Source organism: Schistocerca gregaria, chromosome 1 (assembly GCF_023897955.1).
Source record: "Schistocerca gregaria isolate iqSchGreg1 chromosome 1, iqSchGreg1.2, whole genome shotgun sequence".
Taxonomy (NCBI): domain Eukaryota; kingdom Metazoa; phylum Arthropoda; class Insecta; order Orthoptera; family Acrididae; genus Schistocerca; species Schistocerca gregaria.
In genome coordinates, this window is record NC_064920.1 from 692,472,969 (window position 1) to 692,499,686 (window position 26,718).

Sequence of the window (26,718 nt, forward strand, 5' to 3'; positions counted from 1 at the left end):
ACAGTCATCAAATCCCGGGAACAGGCTGTCCACAGTACATATTCTTTGCACTCAATCCAACAATCTGAAAACAATTAGTGAAGATTGCTGTAGTACTTTGTGCACTGTAGGCTGGGCAGCCATCATGTTGGTACCACAGGTTCCTCCTAGTCAGCAGAGGAACATCTTCTAGCATCCGTGGAAGATGGTATATTAGGAGGCTACGATACTTGTGCAGGTTCAGAGTTCCATCTATGAAGAATGGGACTAAGAGCTGATGCTCCACTATCCCACATCACATGTTTACACGGCATGGATGCTGACATTCCACCTGACAAAGCCAATGGAGATTGTCAACAGACAACAGCACATATTCTGGTGGTTTACTTGGCCATAACTGGTAAATGTGGCTTCATCACTAAATAAAATATATGATACATCTGGAGTACCCTGCCTTAATGTCCACGTACAGAAGTTAACACAATTTTCATAATCATTTTCATGCAGCTCTTGATGGAGAGAAATGAAACTTACGTCAACGGTCATCTTGGGTATTAATCACCGCTTCAGCTGTACTTAGTCCTTTATTATTGGACCACTAAAGTTTCATGGCACTAAAAACCACATCTTCAGGTGAACATATGACTAAAACATCAGAGTGGAAAAGCTCGAAATCTTTTTACTCAATATGCATTGTCTGTCAGAAAAAAACACCATTAACATGCAGTATGTAATAGAATAAAACAGCAGGATTCCAATATAGTGGATGAGTCTGCTTCTCCGATGTATAAAGAGCAACAGCCAGGGGACACGGCCATGTGCTCTGCCATACATGTCAATAGAGAACGCATAAGACCTTTGCCTGACTCATACCACTCCTTTGTGTGATTGCACAGGAGCCAAATGTGTGGATATACTGCAACAGCAGCAAGAACATTAATTTCCCTCTCTTCTGCTGTCACTAGTTTCCTTCTGTTACACTGTCTCATTGTTACACTACCATTTTCACATAACTGGTTGAAAATGTCGATAAACAACTGCTGAAATGGTTGATGTCTATTGGGATGTCTTGCCACATACAGTGCACACAAACGAACTGCACTCTTCCTACTCTCTCCATATACCATGAGCATCTCGGCTTATTCTGCACTGGCAATCCCATTGTCCACTCACTACCTCCTGCATGCTCCGTGACACACTGATTACCCAGTCGAAGTGCACTCAAGGTACACAGAAGCACAATGTAAGCAAACGTAACAACATTGTACCTAGAACTACACAGGTTGAATGGCACAAACAAGTGTCGGTGTGTAAACTTTGCAAAATGCAGTATCTTGTAAATGACTCACACTAGAATCTTGCAAGAAACACAGCTGACATTCTAATTTATCCTCCTTGTAATTTATTAATTTCAATAGGCATTGTTAAACATTTAAAAAGGTGTACTTTTGCCCAAAAAATACACCTTCTAAGTATTATTACAATCTGTTCACTGGCTAACTGTACGAGCCTGACAACAAATCCTTTCGGCAAAAACCACACTTCAGTAGCACTTTCCATTTTCCCAATATTTGCAGTTCTCGTTTTAGGTGATTCACCTTGTATAGTTAAAGTGACCCTATGCATACATGCACTTAAATTAATAAAATTTTCATGAAAAAGGGGAAAAAATGGAGCAATGTGATGTGCCATATCACATATGGTATACACAACATATTTCTGGATCACAAATATGAAAATCAATAGAACACTGTTCACAGAGCTTTTCATGCCGCACATGAAAAGCTGAGTAGCACACAACATTCCATCTCAGATCTGTGGTAAAGTTAAAATCAGTAAAAGAACAGATATCTGAACAGTTACATAAGGCCACAACTTTCTATTTCTGACCAGTACTTAGAACAAGTATTTTTGCCCCCCAAGTGTGATTTCAAAATCTGTGCCTAGAGCCACAACCAGTGACAATTAATTTTATAAATCTGACTATTGAGGCTTAACTCAATGGGTGTTCAGTTTCAGTGAAGACATACATGCAGTCATTAAGTTCTGCATGCACCAAATACAGTACAAATTAGCACAGAATACTAAGGATAGTTGTGAGCCAAGACCTAAACACATTCACCACTGCTCTGATTTCTGGTATAAACGCAGCAATGCACAGAAATAATCTCTAGTCATAAAAGATACCTATAGGTAACCACCTGGTTCCTACGCAAAATATCAAGGTAAGAAGTCAACATCATCACACTGCAATCCATATATCTCATGGAATAGTTATCAGCTTATTCAGTATATCAAAAAGTAACTTCACTCACCTTTCAAATCTTTTAATAAGTGTTTCTCGACTTCCAGTATAATTTAATCCATGCTCTTTCAATTTCTTTTTCAAGTCAGCCTGCTTCAATAAACTGAATACTGGTTTTTTCAGTAGCTTCCGAGTTTCATGTTGTTCTCTGTAATAATATTTGTCACTGTAAACCTTAAGAAAACTGTTTTATCAACAATAAGTGAAGCATCAAAACATCAATCAACTGATCACTTAAATGAAGATCCAGTCATATTAAAATCTGTATACTAGCTAGATAAAATTGCTAGAAAAGTAATGTAGCTATTTACACTTAACGAAGAAGCTATGTTGTTTCATATATTCTACATCTACACCTACACAGATACTCCACAAGCCACTGTACACTGTATGGTGATGGGTACCATGTACCACTACTAGTCATTTCCTTTCCTGTTCCACTCACAAATAGGTGGAGGGAAAAATGACTGTCTATTGCCTCTATGAGGGTCCTAATTTCTTGTATCTTATCTTTGTGGTCCTTATGTGCAATGGATGTTGGCAGCAGTAGAATTGCTAGGCAGTCAACTTCAAATACCGGTTCTCTAAATTTTCACCATAATGTTTCTTGAAAAAGAACATTGCCTTCCCTCCAGGGATTCCTATAAGAATTCCTGAAGCATCTCCATAATATGTGTTGTTCACACCTACCTGTAACAGATCTTCCAGCATGCCACTGAATTGCTTTGATGTCTCCCTTCAATCCGACCTGGTATGGCTCCCAAACACTCGAAGAGTACTTAAGAATAGGTTGCACCAGTGTCCCGTATGTGGTCTCCTTTCAGGAGAACCACTCTTTCCTAAAATTCTCCAAATAAACTGAAGTCAACCATACACCTTCCCTACCGCAGTTCTCACGCACTCATTCTATTTCATATCACTTTGCAACATTATGCCAAGATATTTAAATGTTTTGACTGTCAAGCAGGACACTAGCAATACTGTATCCAAACATTATTGGTTCGTTCTTCCTACTCATCCGCATCAACTTACATTTTTCCATATTTAAAGCTAGCTGCCAGCCATTCATCACAGAAACTGGAAACTTTGTCTAAGTCATCTTGTATCTCTCTACAATCATTCAACTTCAACAGCTTACCGTGCACCACAGAATCATCAGTAATCAACCACAGATTGCTTCCCACCCTGTCTGCAAAATCATTTATGTATACAGAGAACAACAGCAGTCCTATCAAACTTCCCTAGGGCACTCCTGACAATACCCTTGTCTCTCATGAACACTCATTATTGAAGACAACATACTGGGATCTATTATTTAAGAAGTCTTTCAGCTACTCATATATCTTCATTAACAGCCTGTAATGGGACACTGTCAAATGCTTTTTCCAGAAATCTAGAAATATGGAATGTGCCTGTTGCTCTTCATCCATAGTTTGCAGTGTATCATGTGAGAAAAGGGCAAGCTGAATTTCACACAAGCGATGTTTTCTGAAACCATGCGCATTCATGGACATACGCTTCTCAGTCTCAAGAAAGTTTACTATTTCAAACTGAGAACATGTTCAAGGATTCCTCAGCAAACTAAAGTTAGGAATATTGGTCTATAATTTTCGGGGTCCATTCTTTTACCCTTATTATATACTGGAGTCACTTGCACTTTTTTCCAGTCACTTGGGACTTTGTGCTGGGCGAGAGATTCACGGTAAATGCAGGCTAGGTGAGGAGGCCAATGCCGCACAGTACTCTTTGTAAAACCGAATTGGGATTCCACCTGGATCTGATGATTTACTTGTTTTCATATCTTTCAGTTGTTTCTCTATGCCACAGAAGAACAACCCTGAAACAAAACTGTTATAATAATGTTCCCTGAATCATTACCAATTACCTGACACCAGTTACAATCGGCATCACTCATGGAATTTCAGGCATTTTACCACTGTCTGTGGTACATTGCAAATAGTCTGAGTGAACCTAATAAAATATAACCTTACTGTCTGAATTCCATTAACAGTATCCTTTCATTCAGAGCCATAACATAAAACCTCATATTAGCTATAATCATTAAATGCTTTACACATTTCTATGAAGAACGCAACTGTAAAAATATAATTATATATCTAATTATTACTAGTTCTGATGTTCATTTAGAAAATGATCAAATGTCAGTCATGTTTCTACAGCAGATTCGATGAATATTAGTTCACAAAATGAATCATGACGCAACCTTCCAACATGTGTGCCAATTCCGTAACATCTTCCCAGCAATTTCAGCAGAACAGTTATTGTGTGCTGGAAGGAAGGAGGGGAGATTAGGATTTAAAATTCCACCAATGAGGAAGTAATTACAGACAGACCACAATCCACAGTTGAAGAAAAAAATCAGTTGTGTCTTGTTCAAAGTAATGTAACTAGCATACCTTATGCAATTTGCAGAAGCCACAGAAAACCAAAATATTGTTAGTTACACAAGGATTTAAACTGAATCCTCGCAAATGTAATACCACGGTGCCACCTTTCTTGATTTAGCGACAAGAATGCAGAATATTGGTAGGTTCATTACTAACAGCAAAAAACAAAAAAAATATGTTTTCTGCTGTGTGGTTTCAGTTGCCGGAGACTGCAATTGGTAGCAACTTTCTTTCTCATAATATTGTTACAGTCCGCGGGCATTTTTATATCTGCTTGATCACTACCTGCTTTCCTTCTCATCCTCCACTGGCCATAAAAATTTTATTATCAAATATACATTGCACAGACAGCAAAAACAGGTGCATTTAAATTACCATATTTACCAGACTACAAGACAACCCTGAATATAAGATGAGACACCCCCCCCCCCCCTGCCCACCCACCCTTTTTTCCTTGAAGAGGCTTCTTCAGAAATTTTTATTGTTAACATGTTCCGATTAATCAAAACCACAAACTGTTTTACTGATGTAAAGCAATCTGCAGTATCACTATTTCTTAATCAGCATCACTGGTATCATTTTAGTTTATAAGACTATTGCCACTTCTTTCTTCCTGCTACTCCTCTCACATTATGTCACATTCTGAGTTGTGAATCCTTTAAGTACAGATTCACTACAGATTCCCCTGCACGCCGTAAGGATCCACTGCCCCAGCCCAGATGTTGAGGGGTTTCATTTAGTTACCCTCCTGAAGTGCGGACATGAGCTCCTTCAAGAGCCTTAAAAGGTCTGTTCACAACACCATACATTACTTGAAGCTGTGAAGTCACACTACCAGGAATTATTACCAGGTCTGTGTTGTACTTTGGTACTGTCACATCAAAACCACTCAAGTCCAATTGTGAAAGAAGGCTCATCATCATTGATGTACAACACCTAGAACTAAAAGAATGTTTATTATCAACACCAACATACAGCTGAAACAGAAATTACCTCCAGACTGCTGGCATTCACATATTGATCAAATAATCCATAATACATGAGGTTCATTCAAATGAAACCTGGTCAGTGCGTCTACGTTTGCCTTACACGTAAGGTAGCACCACGTAACTGCGGGTGTGGTGGCGCCATATAGTGGTAGAGAGACTGACACCTGCATACCATTTGATGTTGCATAGCGCCAGTGTGGTTTCAAATCGAAGAGAAGGTGGTCACACAAGTTATCACCCACTACCAAACATGAAGGCAATTAAGCAGGACCAACGAGGAGTGATTCGATTTTTGGCGGCAGAGGAAGTTTGAGGCCATGAAATGTATCAATGGATGAAGGCTGTGGACAGTGAGCACAGTCTTAGTCATTCAAGTGCAGGGAAATGGCTCTAACAATTCTTGAGGGGCGTGAATCACTGGAAGGTGATGCTCGTCCTGGACAGGCTCATCGTGTCATCACACTGGAAATGGGTGCGGAAGTGAATGCTTTAGTCTTGGACAACCGCAGAATCACTGTGGATGAGATTCATTAGTGTCTGGACCTCTAAAACAAGCTATTTGCAGATATCGATTTGCAACGGGGGAAGTGTGTGACTGGGTTCAGGCCTGAATCCGACAGCAGCTTACTAGCTTCTTCAAGGATGGAATCAACCAGCTAGTGTCGCAATGGGATAAACGTGCCAACAGTTTTGGTGACTATTTTTGGATATGTGTACTAGTATAACTTCATTTTTGAGTTAATAAAATCGTTACCATTACTTTACACTAATGACCAGGTTCCATTTGAATGCCCCTCATGCAAACGTTACAAACAGAAGATACTTCAAGAACCTTCCAGACTTGATAATGAACAAATAATAGCTGGTCATCAGATTTGAACTGGTAACCTGCAGCACACCAGCGAGTGATGCTAACCACTACACCACACTGAATGCACCACAGCTTATGGTACTGTTCCCTCTCCTGGGGAAACGGCGACCTGCTGTTTCTGATATTCTCACTGGAACTAGATCATGTCAATGATCATCTGTAGGACACTACTAGCTGAGCTTCACATTTTAGTAATGTTTGTACATCCTCTTCACTATGATAAGCATCAAATGTAGTTCCGCCTGTCAAAGCATCACAATCATCAAGTGGGTCTTCAGATTCCTTGAACTTCGCATCATTCATCTGCATGTCTGAACTGCACTAGGGCTTCATATGGACATCTCTGTGCTTTTGTCTTCTTGATAAGGGTGGTCATAATCCTCGACTTCACATGAGACATCTGACATGTGAATTAGGATACAACACAGCCCAAGTCAGCATTTATGTAACTTTTCTGATAATCCCACTTTCCACATAGGTGAAAAAATTTTTACCAATAATTCCGAGCTGTACCTTGCTGCCCGGCACTTGGTTTTATAGTGCTCTCGGTCCTTTTCCTAGGCATCCACGGTCCACATGAAAGCCAGCTGTCCTGGTGATGATGTGTTTCACGTAATCCAGAGCATTATCTCATTGAAAATGGAATAGCGTTTCCATTGTCATTTCAGACTCGTGACTGTGGAGCAGAAAGAATCGTGTGAAGCCTGTACTGTCTTGTTTCATTGTATTGTATGCAAATATCACAACAGATAGTACTGTATCAAAATACACTCCTGGAAATGGAAAAAAGAACACATTGACACCGGTGTGTCAGACCCACCATACTTGCTCCGGACACTGCGAGAGGGCTGTACAAGCAATGATCACACGCACGGCACAGCGGACACACCAGGAACCGCAGTGCTAGCTGCGCAGCATTTGTGCACCGCCGCCGTCAGTGTCAGCCAGTTTGCCATGGCATACGGAGCTCCATCGCAGTCTTTAACACTGGTAGCATGCCGCGACAGCGTGGACGTGAACCGTATGTGCAGTTGACAGACTTTGAGCGAGGGCGTATAGTGGGCATGCGGGAGGCTGGGTGGATGTACCGCCGAATTGCTCAACACGTGGGGCGTGAGGTCTCCACAGTACATCGATGTTGTCGCCAGTGGTCGGCGGAAGGTGCACGTGCCCGTCGACCTGGGACCGGACCGCAGCGACGCACGGATGCACGCCAAGACCGTAGGATCCTACGCAGTGCCATAGGGGACCGCACCGCCACTTCCCAGCAAATTAGGGACACCGTTGCTCCTGGGGTATCGGCGAGGACCATTCGCAACCGTCTCCATGAAGCTGGGCTACGGTCCCGCACACCTTTAGGCCGTCTTCTGCACACGCCCCAACATCGTGCAGCCCGCCTCCAGTGGTGTCGCGACAGGCGTGAATGGAGAGATGAATGGAGACGTGTCGTCTTCAGCGATAAGAGTCGCTTCTGCCTTGGTGCCAATGATGGTCGTATGCGTGTTTGGCGCCGTGCAGGTGAGCGCCACAATCAGGACTGCATACGACCGAGGCACACAGGGCCAACACCCGGCATCATGGTGTGGGGAGCGATCTCCTACACTGGCCGTACACCTCTGGTGATCGTCGAGGGGACACTGAATAGTGCACGGTACATCCAAACCGTCATCGAACCCATCGTTCTACCTTTCCTAGACCGGCAAGGGAACTTGCTGTTCCAACAGGACAATGCACGTCCGCATGTATCCCGTGCCACCCAACGTGCTCTAGAAGGTGTAAGTCAACTACCCTGGCCAGCAAGATCTCCGGATCTGTCCCCCATTGAGCATGTTTGGGACTGGATGAAGCATCGTCTCACGGGGTCTGCACGTCCAGCACGAACGCTGGTCCAACTGAGGCGCCAGGTGGAAATGGCATGGCAAGCCGTTCCACATGACTACATCCAGCATCTCTATGATCGTCTCCATGGGAGAATAGCATCCTGCATTGCTGCGAAAGGTGGATATACACTGTACTAGTGCCGACATTGTGCATGCTCTGTTGCCTGTGTCTATGTGCCTGTGGTTCTGGCAGTGTGATCATGTGATGTGTCTGTCCCCAGGAATGTGTCAATAAAGTTTCCCCTTCCTGGGACAATGAATTCACGGTGTTCTTATTTCAATTTCCAGGAGTGTATCTCTGTTTGAAATTAATGTAGGTTGAGAGCATATCTGTCAGAGCCTTATTAACGAATTCCTTGAGGCCATTTGTCTATGGATGGTGCGTAGTTGTCATCCTGTGGGTGAAGTCGCAACGTGAATGTGTGTCTGATCCTGAAAAACTTTTCAGACATCGTCACACAGGGTGCTCCGTGCTTCAAAATTATGTCTTCTACAAGGAACTTTTCAATTCCCGGGGTTTCAGCTTTGGTGATAGTATAGCAAGTGAGACAGTCAGTGTTGGCTATTATTCATTGATTCCCTTTATTGAACTTCGGGAAAACCCGGCAGAAGTCAATGCAAACACAGTGGAATGGGCTGCTGCAGGCAGGATTGGTAGTACATGCCCTGGAGGCACATGCCCACATTGTCGATATTCCTTACAGTGGCTTACATAACATCTAATGGACTGGTAGAGATCTGCCCAGTGATACCTGCATCTGATTCTGTCTACAATTTTCACAAAACACAAGTGACCAGATGTTGTGGTGTCATGGAAATACTTCAGGACAGCTGGCAATAGATGGTCAAGTATGATGAGCAAACATTTCCACTCTATTGAACCATAATTCTCATATCAATGCTCCATTCAATTCTCCTTTGGTTGGTTCCTCATTCTTTAAGGATTCTATGCATTTCAGCAGTACTGAATATTTCCTATAGCAGCAACTTCATTTAATACAGTGATGCCTGAGGTTTCATCCATGTTGCTGTATTCTGCTAAAGGATTCCTTGAAAGGCAGTTGGTATCCTTGTGCTTGCATCAACTTTTGTATACCACTGCAACATCAATGCCCATCACACAAGTCAAACCAATGATTCCTTCTGGTTAGGTCAGCCAACATAGAGAATGGTGGTCATCACAAAGGTGAATGATATACAAAATAAATACAGCTGGAACTTGTTGATGGCCTAGACAAATGTGAGGCATTCTTTCTCCATTGTACAGCACTTTTTCTCTGACTTGAGAGTACTCTGAAAGCATAAACCAGCGCCTTCCTGAATTTGCATCAGAAATGTCCTCATCCCAAAACCGCTGGGAGATGATATTAACCCCTTCTTTAAGGACAAGGATCTTTCTTGTGCCTCGTTCTAGGAAAATTTGTCATCTCCCTGCAGTAGTTCTTGCAAGGGATGTGCCTTGGTAAAAAAGTCCTTTATCAATTGCTGACTGTACAAGTAGACTCTCACATCGTGAATGTGCCGAGGAGTCAGAACATCTGTGCTGCTCTAATTTTCTCTGAACTGGGAAGAGGGTCCATTACCATCCGTGGATTCAGACAGAAGCCTACAGTCTAAACTTACTTCAATGCGAATGTAAAGCAGCACAGATAATCTTCAAATGTCTTCAAAAAATGAAATTGTCATCCAGGTAGCAAAGACACATCTAGACAAGTCAGTTTAAGGTGTCGAAGCACGTTGTTCATCACATATTTGATGGTGTCTGGAGTGTTAAATAGTCCAAATGGCATAACTTTGAACTCTAGAGGCCATCTGGAGTTGTGAAAGCCTTTTTACCGTCAGTCTCACCAACAACGATTTGTCAGTAGCCTGTTTGCATGTCAGCAGTGGAGAAATACTCAGCAATGGACAGACATCTTTCTTCATGAGTTTGTTCAGTCTTTGGAAGTCAATGCAGAAATGTAATCTGCCATCCTCTTCCTTCACAGTGACCACAGGACAGGATCAATGACACTGAAAGTTCAATGATATCATTTTGCAGTATCTTCTCCACTTCCTCCTGGATTACCCGTTGTTCAGCTGGCGACACTCTTCATGAGCGTTGACTAATTGTTAGATAATCCCCAGTGTTGATACTCTGTTTTATCATGGGCTGCTTGGAATGTCTTCTTCAGCAATCCAAATTTCAAGGCATCTGAAAATTAACATACAATGGGTATCACATGCCAATGTTGCTGCTCGGTCTGGTGAAATCGTATTGGCAGTTCGACAGCAGCTTTGTACCCTGCAGATCACGATTTTTTGTCAATGATAATACTCATTGCTATTAGTAATCCAAAGTACTCCTTCATCTTCGACAATGCTTATGATCGTGGCTGGCATGTATATTTTTTTTGTGTGCCGAGTAGTTTTATGCAGTTGACAAAAGCTTCACAGTTTAGCTGAACATATTGATTGACAGATGGAACTTGTCTCAAAGATGATGGGATAACAACATCTTCAACAGTAACCAACCACATACAGCAATCTTTGTTATGTGTGCTTGTTGAATAGCTTTGTAATCCTGGATTTCTGACAGAGTCTATGATTGCTTGTGATGTCTGCAAGAAGTCCCATCTAAGAATAACATTATGACCACATTCTGCCAAAATGACAAATTCGAAGAGCCGTATTCTGCCATTGATAGTTACTTTTGCCATAACTGTTCCTGTTGTCTGAACATATCTCGCATTCGCGACCTTCAGCACAATTTCTTTCATATCACAAAATGATTTGACATTACAGAAGAAGAAGAAGAAGAAGAAGCCTAAGTCAACTAGCACTCAGACTCGTTGGTCACTGATGACATTTCATATAATCTTGGCACCAATTGTCCATTGAGGATTTTCATATGTGCTGATTTCATCCCTGTATGCGGTCACCTTGCTCATCTTTTCTGAATTCAGTGGTTAGGTGAGCTGCTGGTGCTTCTGTACAATAACTGGGAATGGCTATGGCATGTTGGGGAGTCACTTTGTCCAGGATATGATGTGGAGCTTCTGCCAATGTTGACTATAATCATCCAAAGTTCTGTTTTGTTTTTGTTTCAGGCCACAAAAACAACTAGGGCCATACAAGTCCATATAAGAACACAAAGAGGAGTTAGAAATGACTAAACATTAATTTCAATGGTCAGAAGAGAAGACAGCTAAAAACAGGGATGTGGAGAAGTGTCTATAAAATACACTATAAATAAATGGAGGTGCTGAACTAAAAATTACATGTTAGGACAGATAAAAAGTAAAATGCGGTCAACGGTCCGCGCATCATTCACTAAAATGGCCGATAACTCAGATGGCAAACACAAATGAGAATGTGACCTTCACAGGAGGTTCGCCCATACGACAGGAAGGAGAGTGGAACTATTACAAGAACTAGTGGATGAAATCCAGCTAGCTTTTTTGCTATCCCAAAGAAGACGACGACACAGTGCATGCAACTGTTTATACTTAATGCAGTTTGCCATCGAAGGATGATGATTAAAGAAGCAGAGAGCATGTTTCCATGTGTGAAATGTGTTGATGCAAAGACTGGGGCATGGCACGGTAAAGAGAAAGTGCGAGGAATGGAACGTTCTGGGGCGGTAAGGGTAATGTTTGTACGATATTCTACTTAATCATCACAAATGGGGAAATGTTGTTCGTCAAAGGTCGCCAGGGAGGAGTAAAGACTCCAGGCAACATTAGTAAGATGCCATTTGGGTGCGCAACTAGGTGGGGCAGGAAGAGAGTGCATGTGGGCACTAAGGAGGCATCTCTTTTTTCATCACCCAATGGACTGCAATGATTCCTGATCAGAGAGGTACATTTGGATTTCTGCCTCGGTCAGACCATTCAGCAGCCTAGTGTAAATAACACTACAGGAAGAATTCAGCGTTTTATGGGCCTCAACACAAACAGGATAGCCATGGAAGAGTGAAGCTGCAAGCAGTTGTTGTGCTGAAGAGTCAGAAGTATGCTGAAGAGTCAGAAGTAGACTCCAAAAGCAAAGAGCTATTGCATAAACAAGAGTAGAATTTAACAGGACCAGCAATTGCATCAACACCTTTCTAAATAATAAATGGGATACAATGCGAAGGACTGACTATCTTCAGTATGCGAAACCACATGGAACCATGATGCAGCTGGGAGGGTCTTTGAATCGTTAGCCTCATTCTGCTTATGTTTCTTAGACACTGACTGTGAAAATGATTGCCTCATTGCAAGAAATTTCTCCATAATTGCCATACTCTCCGACGGCATGCTCCTTCCAACTGGTGCCCCCTTCAAAAGGGGGTGCACCCACCTTGGGTGATTATTCACACCTCAGGTCACACCACCCGAACCCCTGACAAAGGGAGGGTTGGGTTGGGTTGGGTTGGGTTGGGTTGTTGTGGGGGAGGAGACCAGAGAGCAAGGTCATCGGTCTCATCAGATTAGGGAAGGCCGGGGAAAGAAGTCGGCCGTGCCCTTTCAAAGGAACCATCCTTTCATTTGCGTAAAGCGATTTAGGGAATGACGGAAAACCTAAATCAAGATGGCTGGATGCAGGATTGAATCGTCGTCCTCCCAAATGCGAGTGCAGTGTGCTAACTCCTGCACCACCTCACTCGGTTGACAGAGGGTCCAATCGGCAATTTGGGAAAGTAGCTGCTCAAGCAATCACCCTTCCCTGGGCCTGGCCTGTACCAGAGGGTACATGTGAACCGTATCTGGCAACCCGGGGCTGGGAATTATGCATTACCCAGTCATCTGTTATGCATTAGATGCATGGGCTGGCCTTCAGGAGCGCACAGGGAGGAAGAAGAAAAAAGAGGGACCTCAAATGCCGAAGTGGAGGAAGGATAGGAGAAGGTGAACACTGATAGAAAAAAAGGAACGATAAACAATGGAGAGGCTGTTTTGATGTTGGCCACTGAAAAAGCAGAACACATTTCCAAAAACATTCCAGACATGTTCCCCAAGAGAGGAGGAAATAGAATAGTAGGAGAATAGGCCTGCAGCTTGGAAGGGAAAACTATGCTGCAAAGGCTGGGGCCCCATAGTAAACAAGCACAAACCCACCAAAGAGCGGCGAGCCCACTGGTGGGGGGTGAGGGGTCATCTGCAGTTGATTGGCATGAATGTGGTGGTGGTGATGGTGGTGGTTAGTGTTTAACGTCCCGTCGACAACGAGGTCATTAGAGACGGAGTGCAAGCTCGGGTTAGGAAAGGATTGGGAAGGAAATCGGCCGTGCCCTTTCAAAGGAACCACCCCGGCATTTGCCTTAAACGATTTAGGGAAATCACGGAAAACCTAAATCAGGATGGTTGGAGACGGGATTGAACCGTCGTCCTTCCGAATGCGAGTCCAGTGTGCTAACCACTGCGCCACCTCGCTCGGTGATTGGCATGAATAGAATGCTGTGATGACTTACGTATAGCAGTGTAGTAGTCATCACTTGTCTTCTTTCTCTACAGTAGCACACAAAATATCAAGAGCATCCACATGAAAACAGACCAAATGACTGTTCTTATACAGGGCATTTTGCTCGGTGAAGAAATTATTTGTACCCGCACTCGTTGTATGCTGGGTTGTAGTGGCATAAATCCAAGTTCATTAATTTATTTTTTCATAACGTACTTGAATCAAGGTGAAAATTGTTGTCATCAAACAATACATCTCTTCATCAACATCCTCTGTTACTTCATTACGATGGGATCAACTTGCATTGCCACTGTCTTATGTACTCAGACTGACATTCCTAGATGCCATATACTGCTACAATACTGCTACATCTCTTCTCTTACTATATGGCGTATGAGAGAAATGAGGATGTTCTGGTCTTCCACAACTGCCATAGGAAACACATTAGTGAGTTGATCATACCTCTTTCACATGACTCTTTTTTTCTGTTTCATTCCGTCAATGTGCCGGCATCACATGGTGAATTCTCCTGTTGTGAAATCTTTTCATAGAAGAGCTTGGTATATGTCTTATCCAAATCATTTCATCAAATGTGAAATTTTGTCAGCTTCTGTTACATTCAGAGTCACATTGTTATAAACAGCCAAAATATTCCATACATATTGTTGTGTCATTTTGTCATGATTTTGGGCCCTGTCCTTAACTGACTTGGCCCCCTCATGAACCATGGAACTTGCCACTGATGGGCAGGCTTGCATGACTCAGCAATACAGATAGCCATATCGTAGGTGCAACCACAACGGACAGGTATCTGTTGAGAGGCCAGTCAAACATATGGTTCCAGAAGAGGGGCATCAGCCTTTTCAGTAATTGCAGGGCCAATATTCTTGATGATTGACTGATTTGGCCTTGTAATGTCAAGCAAAATGGCCCTGATGTGCTGGTACTGTGAACGGCTGAAAGCATGAGGAAACTACAGCCGTAATTTTCCCCGAGGGCATGCAGCTTTACTGTATGGTTAAAAGATGATGGTGTTCTCTTGGGTAAAATATCTTGGAGGCAAAATAGATCCCCATTCGGATCTCCAGGTGGGGACTACTCTGGAGGATGTCGTTATCAGCAGAAACAAAACTGGTGTTCTACAGATCAAAGCATGCAATGTCAGATCCCTTAACCAGGCAGGTACGTTAGAAAGTTTAGAAAGGGAAATGGACACGTTAAAGTCAGATACAGTGGGAATTAGTGAAGTTTGGTGGCGGAGGGGAACAAGACTTCTGGACAGGTGAATACAGAGTTATAAATACAAAATGAATATGAGTAATGTAGTAGTAGGTTTAATAATGAATAAAAAATATGAACGCGGATAAGTTACTACGAATAGCACAGTGAATGCATTATTGTAGCCAAGATAGACACGAAGCCCATACCTGCTACAGTATTACAAGTTTCTATGTTAACTAACTCCGCATATGAAGAAGAGATTGAAGACATGTATGATGCGATAAGTGAAATTATTCAGACAGAGTAGGGAGACAAAAATTTAATAGTATGGTATTTAAATTACCATATTTACCAGACTACAAGACACAGGGGCAGATATGGACTCTGACCGCAGTTTATTGATTATCAACTGTAGATTAAAACTGAAGAAATTGCAAAAAGGTAGGAATTTAAGGAGCTGGGACTTGGGTAAACTGAAAGAACCAGAAGTTCTAGAGAGTTTCAGAGGGAGCATTAGGGAACAACTGATAAGAATGGGAAAAAGAATACAGTATAAGAACAATGGGTAGCTTTGAGAGATGGAATACTGAAGGCAGCAGAGGATAAAGTAGATAAAAAGATGAAGGCTAGTAGAAACACTTAGGTAACAGAAGAAATGTTGAATTTAACTGACGAAAGAAGAAAATATAAAAATGCAGTAAGTGAAGCACGCGAAAAGGAATACAAATGCCTCAAAAATGAAATCGACAGGAACTGCATAATGGCTAAGCAGGGATGGCTAAAGCATAAGTATATAGAAGCATATATCATGAGTGGTAAGACAGATACTGTCTACAGGAAATTAAAGAGACCTTTGAAGAAAAGAGAACCACCTGTATGAATATCAAGAGTTCAGATGGCAAACCAGTCCTAAGCAAAGAAGGGAGAGCAGAAAGGTGGAAGGAGTATATAGAAGGTCCACACAAGGGAAATGTACTTGAGGGCAGTATTATGGAAATGGAAGTGGAAATAGATAAAGATTGAGAGGGAATGGAAGATATGATACTGTGTCAAGAATTTGACAGGGCACTGAAAGACCTGAGTCGAAACGAGGCCCCGGGAGTAGACAACATTCCATTAGAACTACTGGTAGCCTTGGGTGAGCCAGACATGACAAAACTCTTCCACCTGAGAGCAAGATGTATGTGACAAGTGAAATACCTTCAGCCTTCAAGAAGAATATAATAATTCCAATTCCAAAGAAAGCAGGGGTTGACAAGTGTGAAAATTACCGAACTATTAGTTTATTAAAAACAAAGATTCCAAGACTTACCAAGCGGGAAAGCGCCGGCAGACAGGCACATGAACAAAACACACAAACACACACACAGAATTACGAGCTTTCGCAACTGGCAGTTGCTTCGTCAGGAAAGAGGGAAGGAGAGGGAAAAATGAAAGGATGTAGGTTTTAAGGGAGAGGGTAAGGAGTCATTCCAATCCCGGGAGCGGAAAGACTTCCCTTAGGGGAAAAAAAGGACAGGTGTACACTTGCACACACACACACACACACACACACACACACACACACATATATCCACCCGCACATACACAGACACAAGCAGACATATTAAAAGGCAAAGAGTTAAGGGCAGAGATGTCAGTCGAGGCGGAAGTACAGAGGCAAAGAAGTTGTTGAAAGACAGGTGAGGTATGAGCGGCGGCAACTTGAAATTAGCGGAGGTTGAGGCCTGGCGGATATCGAGAAGAGAGGATATACTGAAGGGCGAGTTCCCATCTCCGGAGTTCGGATAGGTTGGTGTTGGTGGGAAGTATCCAGATAACTCGGACGGTGTAACACTGTGCCAAGATGTGCTGGCCGTGCATCAAGGCATGTTTAGCCACAGGGTGATCCTCATTACCAACAAACACTGTCTGCCTGTGTCCATTCATGCGAATGGACAGTTTGTTGCTGGTCATTCCCACATAGAAAGCATCACAGTGCAGGCAGGTCAGTTGGTAAATCACGTGGGTGCTTTCACATGTGGCTCTCCCTTTGATCGTGTACACCTTCCGGGTTACAGGACTGGAGTAGGTGGTGGTGGGAGAGTGCATAGGACAGGTTTTACACCGGGGGCGGTTGCAAGGGTAGGAGCCAGAGGGTAGGGGAGGTGGTTTGGGGATTTCATAGGGATGAACCACTCTCCTTCCCTCTTTCCTGACGAAGCAACTGCCAGTTGCAAAAGCTCGTAATTCTGTGTGTGTGTTTGTGTGTTTTGTTCATGTGCCTGTCTGCCGGCGCTTTCCCGCTTGGTAAGTCTTGGAATCTTTGTTTTTAATATATTTTTCCCATGTGGAAGTTTCTTTCTGTTTTATTTACATCGTCATTAATTTGAACCCAACAATTACGTTTGTTATTGTCTCTGTTGCATTTCGAAATCTTCTCTATCGTCTTACTTTCTCTTTTCGTTTGTACAAGAAGTTCCACTTTGTATTCATCTTCCATTTTTCCGTAATCTACCATACATTTTATCCTGCCTAATTATACTCAATAATACGTAATTTACTTCCAAACCATAACCTAAAATTTTCAACGCTTTCAACATAACCGCTGCTATAAAATCCATTGTTCCAAGTTTACAAACATTTCGTGTAAACTCGTGAATACTATTTCACAGCTTCAGTTCCTTTCACCCATTACACAACCATCTCAGTTTTTTTTTTTTTTTCCAACAACTTTCGTTTTATTTCCATTCCCATTTTTCCCACAAAACCGATCATTTTTTAGCAGCTTCCCACAGGTTTACATGTTATTATTTCTTCATCAAACAATTGTTAGCCTCATTATCATAACCTGCCAGTACATAACCAGTCCTTTGAATACATTTACACACATATTCTTCAAGATTTTATTCGAAATTTTTTTTCGAATTTTATTTTTTCGCAAATTATTTTTTCGAAACTTTTTTCGAAAAAATTTTTTTTGTTGAAATTTTCTTGAATTTCTCGAAATTTTCTTGAATTTCCCCACCCTTTAACGTGATCTGGAGACAACATAACTACCCAACCTTTGCACCCATTGTTGTTCACCAACCTAAGTTCAGCACATGATCAACATAGCTCATCTCAAACCAACACTTTTTCGACTTTTTTCACACCTTTATCTCTCCCTATATAAATCTCTCTTTACTTTCACTTTAACCTCATATTACCCTTTCCACCTACTAATACCATGTCAACCTCACAACATCCCTACAACGACCCCATTAAATTTTATTTACATTCCCTCCGCAAACATGCCTTCACCCTAGCCAGATTACGCTCCCATATTTTATTTACTCAGGCTTGTCTGACATTTGGCATTACTCCCAAAGGCCTCACACTTAAAGTTCCCATCTCTGGCTGCAATCCTTCTTTCCATCAGTCCTTATACCAGTTCCAAACAGCACAATCCATAGCCCTCACCCGCCTAATCCTTCAGCTATACATCGACTCGGCCAATGAACACACCCGTCAACTCCTATCCCAAATCAAAGTCCTCTATCTTTCCTCTCCCACATCCACACCGGCTGTACATAGCATCCTCCTACAGGCCAACCGCAAATTAGAACAACATGCCACCCTCCACCTCAAAAAACTATCCAATCTCCTGGTTTCCCACCTCCGGAAAGGCAACTCACTCACCCTCCACAACCTTTCCAACAAACCTCAACCTCCTCTCATTGCACACAGACCCAGTCTCTCCCATCTACTCAATCTCCCACTTCCAGCTCCAGTCCCCCCAACACCTCAGAATTCTAGTCAACACAATCTGGAACCACAACACCCCAATTCAGTAGTTAACCTTTCCTCCAAACCCCTCTCCCAATCCGAAACCTCTGTCCTATCCAAAGGCCTCACCTTCAGCCCCACTCCCAGGTTCAACCAAACTGCCCTTGTCAAGGATTTACTGTCCTACACTCGTAGTCTCTGCTGGAAATATCACTTTGCCACGAAGAAAAACAATCCTGATCCCACTCCCCAAGACACTATCCAAATTGAACCCTGCCTGCAACAGTTCCGTCCTCCATCACAGCGGGACCCACCTCCTCTTCCTCAAAATCACCCTCTCCAAACCTTCCAGGAATTTCTCACTTCCAGCCTTGCCTCTCAATCTTTCTTGAAAAACCTTAATCCTACTCCCAACATCACCACAGCCGAATCCCAGGCTATCCGTGATCTGAAAGCTGACCGATCCATCATCATTCTTCCGGCTGACAAGGGTTCCACGACTGTGGTACTTGATCGTCGAGAGTATGTGGCTGAGGGACTGCGTCAGCTTTCAGACAACTCTACATACAAAGTTTGCCGAAGTAATCCCATTCCTGATGTCCAGGCGGAGCTTCAAGGAATCCTCAGAACCTTAGGCCCCCTACAAAACCTTTCACCTGACTCCATCAAACTCCTCACCCCACCGTCACCTCGCACTCCTACCTTCTACCTACTTCCTAAAATTCACAAACCCAAACATCCTGGCCGACCCATTGTAGCTGGTTACCAAGCCCCCACAGAACGTATCTCTGCCTACGTAGATCAACACCTTCAACCCATTACATGCAGTCTCCCATCCTTCATCAAAGACACCAACCACTTTCTCGAACGCCTGGAATCCGTACCCAGTCTGTTACCCCCAGAAACCATCCTGGTAACCATTGATGCCACTTCCCTATACACAAATATCCCGCACGTCCAGGGCCTCGCTGCAATGGAGCACTTCCTTTCATGCCGATCACCTGCCACCCTACCTAAAACCTCTTTCCTCGTCACCTTAGCCAGCTTCATCCTGACCCACAACTTCTTCACTTTTGAAGGCCAGACATACCAACAATTAAAGGGAACAGCCATGGGTACCAGGATGGCCCCCTCGTATGCCAACCTATTTATGGGTCGCTTAGAGGAAGCCTTCTTGGTTACCCAAGCCTGCCAACCCAAAGTTTGGTACAGATTTATTGATGACATCTTCATGATCTGGACTCACAGTGAAGAACAACTCCAGAATTTCCTCTCCAACCTCAACTCCTTTGGTTCCATCAGATTCACCTGGTCCTACTCCAAATCCCATGCCACTTTCCTAGATGTTGACCTCCATCTGTCCAATGGCCAGCTGCACACATCCGTCCACATCAAACCCACCAACAAGCAACAGTACCTCCATTATGACAGCTGTCACCCATTCCATATCAAACGGTCCCTTCCTTACAGCCTAGGCCTTCGTGGCAAACGAATCTGCTCCAGTCCTGAATCCCTCGACCATTACACCAACAACCTGAAAACAGCTTTCGCATCCCGCAACTACCCTCCCAACCTGGTACAGAAGCAGATAACCAGAGCCACTTCCTCATCCCCTCAAACCCAGAACCTCTCACAGAAGAACCCCAAAAGTGCCCCACTTGTAACAGAATACTTCCCGGGACTGGATCAGACCTTGAATGTGGCTCTCCAGCAGGGATACGACTTCCTAAAATCCTGCCCCGAAATGAGATCCATCCTTCATGAAATACTCCCCACTCCACCAAGAGTGTCTTTCCGCCGTCCACCTAACCTTCGTAACCTCTTGGTTCATCCCTATGAAATCCCCATACCACCTCCCCTACCCTCTGGCTCCTACCCTTGCAACCGCCCCCGGTGTAAAACCTGTCCTATGCACCCTCCCACCACCACCTACTCCAGTCCTGTAACCCGGAAGGTGTACACGATCAAAGGGAGAGCCACATGTGAAAGCACCCACGTGATTTACCAACTGACCTGCCTGCACTGTGATGCTTTCTATGTGGGAATGACCAGCAACAAACTGTCCATTCGCATGAATGGACACAGGCAGACAGTGTTTGTTGGTAATGAGGATCACCCTGTGGCTAAACATGCCTTGATGCACGGCCAGCACATCTTGGCACAGTGTTACACCGTCCGAGTTATCTGGATACTTCCCACCAACACCAACCTATCCGAACTCCGGAGATGGGAACTCGCCCTTCAGTATATCCTCTCTTCTCGATATCCGCCAGGCCTCAACCTCCGCTAATTTCAAGTTGCCGCCGCTCATACATCACCTGTCTTTCAACAACTTCTTTGCCTCTGTACTTCCGCCTCGACTGACATCTCTGCCCTTAACTCTTTGCCTTTTAATATGTCTGCTTGTGTCTGTGTATGTGCGGGTGGATATGTGTGTGTGTGTGTGTGTGTGTGTGTGTGTGTGTGTGTGTGTGTGTGTGTGTGTGCGCAAGTGTACACCTGTCCTTTTTTTCCCCTAAGGGAAGTCTTTCCGCTCCCGGGATTGGAATGACTCCTTACCCTCTCCCTTAAAACCCACATCCTTTCATTTTTCCCTCTCCTTCCCTCTTTCCTGACGAAGCAACTGCCAGTTGCGAAAGCTCGTAATTCTGTGTGTGTGTGTGTGTGTGTGTTTTGTTCATGTGCCTGTCTGCCGGCGCTTTCCCGCTTGGTAAGTCTTGGAATCTTTGTTTTTAATATATTTTTCCCATGTGGAAGTTTCTTTCTGTTTTATTTACATCGTCATTAATTTGAACTATTAGTTTAATAAGACACGGCTGCCAAATACTAACACAAATCCTTTACAGATGAATGGAAAAACTGGTAGAACCCGACCTCAGGGAAGATCAGTTTGGAGTCCAGAGAAACGCAGGAACATGCGAAGCAATACTGACCCTACAATTTTCATAGAAGATAGGTTAAGGAAAGGCAAACCTGTGTTTATATCATTTGTAGACTTAAAGAAAGCTTTTGACAATGACAATGTTGACTGCAAACACTCTTTCAATTTCTGAAAGTGGCAGGGGTAAAATACAATTTGTACAGAAACCAGATGGCAGTTATAAGAGTCGCCAGCCATGAAAGGGAAGCAGTGCTTGAGAAGGGATTGAGACAGGGTTGTAGCCTGTCCCCGATGTTCGTTCTGTATATTGAGCAAGCAGTAAAGGAAACAAGAGAAAAATTTGGAGTAGGGATTAAAGTCCAGAGACAAGAAATAAAAACTTGAGGTTTGCTGATGGCATTGTAATTCAGTCAGAGACAGCAAAGGATTTGGAAGAGCAGTTGAACGAAATGGACAATGTCTTGAAAGGAGGATATAAGATGAATATTAAGGAAAGAAAAACAAAGATAATGGTGTGTGGTCTAATTAAATCAAGTGATGCTGAGGGAGTTAGATTAGGAAATGAGTAGATTAGTTAGGTTATTTGGGAAGCAAAATGACTGACTGTGACCAATATAGGGAAGATATATAATGCAGACTGACAATGGCAAGAAAATCATTTCTGAAGCAGTGAAATTTGTTAATATAGAGTACAGATTTAAGTGTCAGGAAGTACTTTCTGAAAGTATTTGTATGGAGTGTAGGTATAAATGGAAGTGAAACATGGAAGATTAACAGTTTAGACAAGAAGAGAATAGAAGCTTTTGGAAGGTGGTGCTACAGAAGAATGCTGAATACTTGATGGGTAGATCACACAACTAATGAGGTGGTACTGAACAGAATTGGGGAGAAGAAGAATTTGTGACACAATCTGACTAGAAGAAAGGATTGGTTGGTAGGTCACGTTCTCAGGCATCAAGGGATTATCACTTTAGTACTGGAGGGAAGCACGGAGGGTAAAAATCGTAGAGGGAGATAAAGAGATGCATACACTAAGCACATTCAGATGGATGTAAGGTGCAATAGTTGCTTGGAGATGAAGAGGCTTGCACAGAATAGAGTGGCATGGAGAGCTGCATCAAACCATTCTCTGGACTGAAAACCACAACTACTAACTGACTTTTTGTTGAATGTCACTAAATGGTTTTCTTCAATTTGACCTGGAATTTGTCCAATTAGTGAAGCTTCTCTTCACTGTTTTCGAACCTCAGCTGGACTGTTCCATCCAAGTAAAAGTACAGGTTTGCCAAACAGTTCATGTCAGCCTACCTGTTGTATTTGGTAACTCAGTTAAATCCTTCCAGCCATTTCAATGGGTCCTGACCAGCATCTCTGGAAAACACTGATGAATGCCTGACAAGCAGCTGACTTATTAATGGCTTGAAAACCATTAGCCTCCTGAATATACTGATTGGGCAAACAATGTACTGTTTAGATTCTAGTTCCTGTCCGTGTAGGCAACTACTTCTACGTTACTATTATATGTGTTCCTTTAGACATGTCTGATAGAACAAGACATCACACTTGCAATAGTAATAGTTAGCTCTTGATGGCATTTCATGATCTCTTCAATGAGGGTGCACCCCAGGTCTGACCTCTTGTGTGAATCATGTTAGATGCTGTGAGCAATGAGGAAAATGGACAGAGGGATACTACAGCAGTAGTATGCAATAAGTTAGGATTTGGGTTGGGCAGAAAGCATGCTTGGATAGCCAAAGCGATTATGGTGACTGTTCACATAAAGTGGGAAATCCAGGAAAGCAATATCACCATATGAAGGCTGGCAGCAGCATTATGATCCCTAATGAGAGGGGTTGGGGGTGAGATGTTACATAGATTTAGAATTTTTGACTGCTATGTCCATGCAAGCACACAGCATGATAATACCTAAAATGTGTAAAGCTATGTACACTGTTCTGAAGAATGATTCCGTTAGGTAAAGTACATCACTTATGTAGTAGTGGTATATCAATTGTGTTAGGTTGGTTATAATATTTTTACATTTTTAGATATGTTTGAAACTCCATATATTCTAATAAACTATAGGAGGGGCCAATGAAGTATCTTTTACTGTCCTCCTAAGTATCTGGCGATTTTCAGTTCTCTGCTTGAAGTCTACCAGCAACCTCCATTTATTTCTCTTAAATTTTCAACACATGAATGACAACTGTATTTCAATAAAATTCAGCAATGAACTCTCTATAACAATGACATGTTTCAGTTACTTTAGAATTTAGCGAGCAAGCAAAGACAAGAAACACTCTGATGAACAAACAGTTAGCTCAAACAACATTTTGCACATCATATTACCGCAATTTCCCGTCCATACATTGGTGCTTTAGATTTATGTTTCTCAATACGGTCACTGAATCCATTGCCACTCACTAAAATTTAGTATTATTGCATCACTGAATGTTGTCATCTCAGTTCCCTGATGCTGAAATGTCAGAAGTCCGACCACTTCAGCCTAACAAAGCACATCATTCTTAGTTGTCAACTTTGAAAATCAATAGTGCTGAGGAGCAGTATCAGGTTTATTGCTGTCGTTGAACCCATGTTCATATTTTGTGCTGCAGTTCAGATATTCTGTGGGGACATATTAACCCTAGAATACTACTGATAGTCAATTTAACCAACAACTCAATAACCTACCCCCCCCCCCCCCCTCTTATTGCGGCTGGGAGGGGCACATCATCTTCACAGCCGTGTCTGGGGGGGGGGGGGGGGGGGGGTCTAGTTGGTTCCATGATTCTGCTGGCAGAAGTGACATATACCACTCTCCAATCAGGTAAACCACGTTTCGTCCCAAAGTTACAGGGTTGAATCAACGAAGGTACAGGTGTGCATGTAAATGCTGATTCATCGAAACGGGCAATGTGTGAAATTCACAATCAAAACTGACTTTTCAATTAAATGAAGGTTTAGCATTAAGCAACCAATTTGCTATAGGCATCTAATTCGATGTTTGTTGAAAAGAACATTTTGGTTTCAAGCAGGTTGTGATACCTATTCCATAACATTCATTTTCTTTTTAGGTTCTGACAATTTTCCCAAAACCAAGAGTTTTGGAAGCAATGGAATCAGTTCTTGACATACTACATGATGATTCTTATGAAGAATGCAACATCAAGAAAGAATACACCATTTCTGATGACACTATCGACTTCACATCAAACTGGGATGAAGAAACACTGAACACAAAGATGGCCCAAATTGAGAAGGAAGTGTTTGTTGGCAAAAACAAGAAGGCAAAACAGTCAAATATTCACCCCAGAAATACTGGCCCAAAAAATCTGCAGAACACAAGTAACAACGAAGAAGTGTTCCACAGAACCTTCCCAGTTGTCAGTCACAACATCGTTCTGTGAAGACAACTTACAATATGTCTTTAAGTCATCTGAAGGCGAGCTAATGTCTAAGACAGGAATATGCTGGAAAACAAAAAGTCTGTGTGAAACCACTGGTGAAACATCACCAATGAGCATAGTCCATATTCACCAAGGACTGACTGCTTTCACTGGATATACATGAGACATTCTAAAATGTTTTGAGATATTTTTCTGTGATGACATTCTCAACAAAAAGTTACTTAGCACAAATGCTGAAATCGCTGAGCAAGGCACAGAGTATGAACTCACCAGTTAGACATCGGAAAGCAACAAAAGTGAGCTGAAAGCTACTCTGGGGCTGCTTATACTCAACACAGGCCTGAAGACAAATCATCTTCCAATCCACATTCTTTTCAATGAGAGTAGATGTGATGCCCAGTTTTCGGCTACAATTTCCCAGGCTCAATTTGACTGTATCATAAACTGCCTCTGATTTGACATCAGAACTTCATGAGATTGCAATGATAAGCTACCTCCAGTGAGAAAGGTTTTGGATATGTTGCGATAGAACTGTCAGCAGCACTGTAAACCTGGTGCCTAAGTCATTATTCATGAGGTACTAGTTGGATTCCGTGATCAGGTCATATACAAGATGTACATTCCCAACAAGTCACACAAATATGAAATGAAAATCATAATGATGTACGAAGTGGGACAAAATACATGATACAAGCAGGGCCATATTTGAGGAAGGGTACGACTCTGGCTGGAACACATGCAGCAGATTTTTTTGTGGGATAACTCACTCAATGTATCAAAGGCTTGAATCAAAATTTAACCTTGGACAATTGGTTCATGTCCATTCCACTTCTCAAGAAGGTGAAGTGTGACTACAAGCTCACCACCCTGGGAAAAATTTGGTTGACTAAGAGGGAACATTCAGTTGAATTCGTCGACATAAATTGTGTAAACCAGCATACAATTACATCCTTCATCATTTACCGTGGTTACCTGATGAGACAAAATCTGGCGTTGACACATTCGACCAGATGTGCCACGCTGCAAATGCCGGCAGAAAAATAAACCAGTGGCAAATCTTTCATTTGTACAATGTGATAAATATTGCCACAATAAATGCCTACACCATTTATATGCATTATTTCCACGGGGCCCATGATGTGGAATGGAGTGAAAAGAATCTGTCTTGGCTGGATTTTGTGTTCTCACTCACAGATGCTTTGTCGAAGGAATGGCTCAGAAATTATATTGCAGGGCAACATCAGAATGTGAAGCAGAGAATAGAAAATATGTTGAAGATACAAACACCTTTGAACAGTGTCCAAAACAAAAGGAAGAAGAATGCCATCTCTCCTCCAGCAATTCCCAACACAGACCAAGGAGCCGCATCCCACATCCAGCCCTCTCAGTCTAAAAAACACCACATTTGCAGAGAGCGCAGCTATAAGCTGAGGAGGATGATGAAAAGCAACCATGTAGTGTGTTATGGACCTGCAAACTGGGAACATCATGAGATTCTGTGCAATACATGCCATCAGCAACGCTCATGCAGGCTGAAGAAATTCACATTGTGGGGATGAGTTACCTCTCCCCGAGAGCATTTTTCCTTCGAAGTCAATTTCATACA

At 42.7% G+C, this 26,718-nt stretch overlaps 1 protein-coding gene across 13 annotated transcripts in view; it reads right to left on the reverse strand.

Annotated features, from left to right (window-relative positions):
• LOC126364697 (E3 ubiquitin-protein ligase RAD18-like) overlaps positions 1-26,718 on the reverse strand; it is a 118,355-nt gene that overhangs the window by 35,113 nt on the left and 56,524 nt on the right. For all 13 annotated transcript variants that reach the window (XM_050008088.1, XM_050008087.1, XM_050008086.1 and 10 more), the window contains one exon: positions 2,295-2,432. In XM_050008088.1, coding sequence (XP_049864045.1) covers positions 2,295-2,432 — 138 coding nt within the window. The remainder of the gene's footprint in view (positions 1-2,294; positions 2,433-26,718) is intronic.